Genomic DNA, 5,911 nt, shown 5'->3' with positions numbered 1-5,911 from the left:
CATTGTATCTGCAATCTGCATGCACACAACACACGCATTTTTGAGAAACAAATTATGGAAAATGACTTCACATTCAAGCAATAGAAGTAGTTTTGTTGTCCCCCCTTCTCTCTCTCTCTCTCTCTCTCTCTCTCTCTCTCTCTCTCTCTCTCTCATATTATCGAATTATAGAATTTCTCTGTGTATGACGTTTGTTCTTTACTCTAGAGAATGAATGCGCATCGATATTGTTGAAATTGCTTCGATATCATGTCTGTACGTTATGTTGGTCATAGTAACATTGACATGGTGTTGATACTGTATTGAAATTTGTCGTTTATTAAAGAAAAGAATCAGGCCAATGGCATGGGAGTTTGTTCCATAGCCCGACAAATTGAATTAAGCGTCATTTTCAAGGATAATGCATGTGATTAACTGATATTTGAAAAGACTTACGAGCTAATAAAAATCATTAACAACCGTTCGTACGCGTGCTGTATGTGGATTGCAACTCATTATCCGTAACATTAATAAGATGTGAAAGTAAATTGAAATTCAAGAAATTGATGGCTGGCCTCTCATTCATTACTCACTAATTAGTACAATAATGTCAAGTTGCTGTACAATCACTGTGCTCAACTTGTGATATCAATTAATCCATATCACTCTTGCAAATTAAGCACTCTTTGGCAATGCCCATATTATGTTGCCCTAATCCTACAAATAATCTCACACCTAATCCTAATTCCTAACGAATAATTATATGTTTTCAACAACATATGACATTATTGTTATTGAGTTCCTGACAGATAACCAGCTGAAGCAGATGAGTAAGCAAGTGAGCAATGAGAGGAGCCTTGCAGCTGAAGCAACTGAGCCGGTGTCACAGAAGACGATGAATTCTTCAAGGCGTTGGTAGCCGGCTTATGCACCTCGCTTGCCACCGGGCCCTGATCGTGTCGAATTTCTCTCAACAATGCCGCCACGTCCTTCATCGTGGGACGATCCTCCGCCCGGTTGCTGGTGCAGAGGAGTGAGATTCCAAGAGCTTGGAGCATTTCTTGTATCTGTGTGTCTGGATAACCTTGAAGTTTAGGATCAAGAATCTCAACAGGGTCCTTCTTGCTCTTCAGGTGGTCTCGGACCCACTGAATCACATGTTGCCCATCTGTGAATGATGGGTCCACTGGCCTTTTCCCAGTTATGATCTCCAAAAGGACAACCCCATAACTATACACATCGCTTTTTGCAGTGATTTTTAGCATGCAGGCATATTCTGCAGATAACAACTGAATTATCAGCTTTGGTGTTGTGGAAAACTATGCAAGTTTTTAAGGAGATTTTCTGATATATACCGATGAATTCTATATATCAGGAGTTTTAACCGTTAGATTTTTCACAAAAATACAATACCCGAGACTTAATAATTAATTTTTATTAAAAACACGACACTCAAAAGCACCGTAAAATTTTCGGTTTTCTGAGAGGAAGACAAATGCAAAAAGATGAAATGAAAACCATGCAAATATTGCTGAAAAAGTAAGCATCTTTTGATGTTAGCTAGCACCAAGAATGTGATGTTTTGGACACTTGATATATCAAGGTGAAAGACATGTCATGTCACACAGTTTAAAGCCCCTTTTTCCAATAACCCCAACAGCATATGGACCATATAGGTGATTTAACTAAACAAATACCAAGCAACAAGAAAAGCTACAATTAGAAGGGTCCGTCTACTAAAGCTGTACTACTACTTGCCCATCTTGAGTCCCACTTAGTGGATTCTAGCTTTCCATCCCAGATACAGCGCTCTCTTTCTATCTCTATCTTATCATGTGATGTGAGTGACACTGATAGCGAGAAAAAATTCCGAGTACATCTAAGTGGATGAAAATTTGGTAATGGCGGAGGTTCTCTTCCTGCTAGACATATTAACATCTGTCATACTCACATCAATTCCATCATATTCATCTAAAGTCACCTAATCAAACTCATAATTGAACCAAAAGTCTAATGGTAATCACTAATTGATGTCAAATTACTGTCTAGAAGCTAAATTTGATGTGTTTAGACCTAAGTTCTTTTCCTAGACATGCTTAATTAAAAATCTAATTACCACAATCAGAAGTCATTCATAACGGGTATAATGACTGAGCAAAGACAATGATGGTTAAAAGTAAAACCCATGATTAAGACAACTAAAACGAAATTAATTGTTTTTTAAACTTTACCCGGCGCAATGTAGCCGTAGGACCCGGCAAATTGGGGGTTGGCTGAAAATGGACCGTTTGGATCGTCCTCCACCAGCCTAGCAAGTCCAAAGTCCGCCAAAACGGCCTCGTATCGATCCCCCAGCAGAATGTTTTGCGCCTTCACGTCGCGGTGTAAGATAGCCGGCTGGCAATCGTGGTGCAAGTACGCCAACCCCTCCGCCACGCCCGACGCTATCCTGAACCGGGTGTCCCACTCCACTAATCCTGCGCACCCCTCGTGCAGCAACGAACCCAGATTACCGTTGACCAGATGGTCGTAAAACAGTAACTTCGTCCTCCGGTTCGCGCCCCAACCGAGTAACCGTACGATGTTACGGTGTCGTATTCTTGCCAACGTGGCAATCTCCGAGGAAAATGCGGAGGCCGAGTATTTCTCTGACGGACGGAATCTTTTTACTGCGATGGATAAGCCTGAGGGGATGGTGACTTGATAAACGACGCCCGAGCGGCCCCGTCCGATGACGTTGCAAGGAGTTAAACTTCGCGCCACGTCGACAATCGACAGGTCGAGCTTCTGGTAAAGCGTAACCTCCCACGGTGGGCCCACGTCTAACTCGCTGCCGTCCTCCGGGTCGGGCTCATGGGACCCTCCGAAGAGTCCGGCCGGGCCCCGCATCTTTGCTCCGAGGATAATGTAGAACGCCGTGAGAAGAAGCGTGCACGCGGTGCACAGTAGCACCACCATGGCCACGCGCGCTGCTACATTGCGGCGGCGGGATCCGTCGGGATTTTTGTTCGCGGCGGAGCACTGGTTGTTTCCGGAGAGACAGAGCGAGGGATTGCCGGACAAGACGCTCAGTGGAAGCTTCGAAAAGAAGGGCGTGTCTGGGACTCTCCCTGAGAAGTTGTTGTGCGAGATATTGAGGACCACGAGATTTTGCATGTCCGCAAGAAATTGGAGGTCGCCGGAGAGCTGATTGTGAGAGACGTCTAGAATCCCGAGCTTGTCCAAATCGGCGAACTCCTTCGGTATCTCGCCGGAGAGTTGGTTCAAGCTCAGGTTCAGAGCGATTTCCAGCGCGGGAATCTTGCCCAAGCTGGCCGGAATATTCCCTGTCAGCTCGTTCCCGCTCAAATCCAACAACTGTAGCTTCGAGCACGAACCGAGTTCACTCGGAATCGCACCCGCGAACCGATTATTTCCCAAAACGAGCTTGGTGAGTGAACTCAGTGATCCGATTGCAGGTCTCAACGTCCCTTCGATCAAATTGTCTGAGAAATCCACGAATTGGAGATATACAAGCTTATCAAAACCTCCAGGCAAATCTCCCCCAATCGAATTGGAATGCAAATCCAGAAACGTCAGATTCCGGCAGCCGGAGATCTCCTCCGGTATGGTTCGACTAAGCCGATTCGATCCAAGATCCAAGAAATTCAAGTTTCTCAAATTCCCAATCTGCGGCGGAATCCCTCCCGCGAGTTTGTTGCCGCTGGCCCGAAACCGAATCAGCGACGAGCAGTTTCCGATCTCCGACGGAATTTCACCGGAGAAGTTGTTAGATAGCAGCAGCAGCTTGGTGAGATTCTGGAGATTGAAGAGCCCTCCGGGAATCGGCCCCGTCAAGCCGTTCTGTGACAAATCAACGGACTCGAGGTTAACACAGTTGGAAATCGACGGCGGAACGCTTCCTTCGAGCTTGTTCTGCCACAAGAAAAGAAGAGAAAGGTTCGATAAGTTTCCGAACTCCGCCGGTATCGAACCGGTGATCTGGTTATTGTCGAGCTCGATCTGCGTCAGTTTCCGGCAGTTTCCGAGCTGCGCCGGAATCTCGCCCGATATTTGATTGACGCTCAGCTGCAGCTCCTGAAGCGAAGTCAAGTTTCCGAAAGACAGGGGAATGATTCCAGTCAATGAGTTCATCGAGATGTCGATGACTAATAGCTGCAGGCAGTTGCCGAGCTCCGGCGGAATGACTCCCACCAAGTTGTTCTGCCAGAGAAGAAGGTTCTGAAGGTTGTTTAACTTCCCCAATTGGCTTGGGACCGATCCCGTTATCGAATTCTCATACAAATAGATGTCCCGGAGCTCGGAGCAGTCTCCAAGCTCCGGTGGGATCGGACCTGAGAGTAAGGCGGTGTAGATTGCGAGTGTTTCGAGTTTCTTGAGGAGGCCAAGAGATGGAGGGAGGAAGCCCGAAATGCTGGTTTCTGCCAATCCCAGCATTACCAAATTGTTGCAGCTTCCAATCTCGTGGGGCACAGGGCCTTCGAGGTTCTTGTTCCCGCCGGCTCTGATCACTTCAAGATTGTGCAAATCGCCAATCGATTTCGGAATGTTGCCGCTGAGCTGGTTGTCGTAAAGAACCAGCCATTTCAAGCTGGTGAGGTTGCCGATTTGGGTTGGGATTTCGCCTTCCAATCGATTCGCGCTGAGGTGAAGCTGCTCGAGCTTCGGCAGCGAGCAGATCTCGGTTGGGATTTCGCCGGTTAATGCATTGTCGCTCAAGTCCAGTACGGTGAGGTCTCTGAGAGTGGAAATCTGTTTCGGGATCGAGCCGGTGAGGTTGGTGCCGGAGAGCGTGAGCTTGGTGATGGTCGACAACGAGGTGAAGTTACAAGGGAGCTGACCCAGCAAATCAAGGTACTTCAAATTCAACTCCACAACTTGGCCGTTGGAGTTGCAGGTGACCCCAAACCACCCGCACGGCGCTTCGTCATTCGGGTCCCAATTTCCCAATGCGCTCGTGGAAACAGAGCCGTTGAGACTCTGCTTCCACGAGAGCAAAGCTCGGCTTTGCGGGTTCAAGGCCGAGGCGGCGAGAGAAAAAGAGAGGAGGAGCAACATGAATAAGGAGGAGGAGAGGAGGGTCATCCATGGATGAACAGGCATTACAACAAACAGCTGGCTGCAGGCTACGGAAAGAAAGGGGTGAGAAGTCCGAGGAGGAGGAGGGGGAGGAGGTGCAGCAGCTGCCTAGGAGGGAGGGACAAGGAGAGGAAGCCAATCATGTTGGTGGGCTAGGATGTTATATATTAAATAGGGTTTAGGACCCAAAAGCTCGGGATCCAAGAAGAGCAACAGCCAGGCCATGATGTTTGAGCAGAGTGAAATGGAATTTTAGATGGTTGTTTTTTTCTGCATTTTTTTATTTGTTTTACAGTTGAAGGAAGTATATAGGTGGAGGGAAGAGGAGGAGGGGATAACTTTTTTTTTTTTTTTTTTTGAAAACAATTGGTGGGGGAGAAAGAGATTGGTGGGTGAGATTTTTCTATATATATTTTTTTCTTTGTTTTTTATGATAAACTTTTCCTTTTTTATATTTTTAGGCATCGGACATGGACAATGATCTTTCACTGTCTCTTGGATTTGTATTTCTTTTTTTCATCATATTCTTTGATTTTTTGCATGAAATTCAGAAAACGATTGGACTGAAAATACAATATTCAGACACAAAAAATTGACATAGTTGTTGACAACTTGATGTACACTCTCTGTAAAGAAAGATGTAACCTATTTTTATTTACGTGTGTCTCGGCAAGCATGTGAATTTTGTGTATCAAAATGGTAAAATTGTATATGTCCAACCACAAATTGATATCCTTTTCGGATCTCTCTATCCAAAGTCGACGGATCTCGAAATCTGAACCGTTCAAAAGCTCGATTTTGTATAAAATAAACTTGTGAAATAAATTAATGAGTACCAAATAATTTAAATTGA

At 45.6% G+C, this 5,911-nt stretch overlaps 1 protein-coding gene across 1 annotated transcript; it reads right to left on the bottom strand.

Annotated features, from left to right (window-relative positions):
- Positions 1-539: 539 nt before the first annotated feature.
- On the bottom strand, positions 540-5,228 carry LOC137710391 (LRR receptor-like serine/threonine-protein kinase RGI3). Its single transcript, XM_068449363.1, has 2 exons — positions 2,211-5,228; positions 540-1,255 (listed from the first exon to the last, which is right to left on the bottom strand). Exons 1-2 carry the CDS (start codon positions 5,080-5,082, stop codon positions 771-773), a joined length of 3,357 nt encoding a protein of 1,118 aa, XP_068305464.1. The 5' UTR covers positions 5,083-5,228; the 3' UTR covers positions 540-770.
- Positions 5,229-5,911: the final 683 nt, after the last annotated feature.

The sequence above is a fragment of the Pyrus communis genome, chromosome 12 (assembly GCF_963583255.1).
Source record: "Pyrus communis chromosome 12, drPyrComm1.1, whole genome shotgun sequence".
NCBI lineage: Eukaryota > Viridiplantae > Streptophyta > Magnoliopsida > Rosales > Rosaceae > Pyrus > Pyrus communis.
Note: the sequence above shows the minus strand (reverse complement) of the source record. Positions and strands in the feature narration are given on the sequence as shown.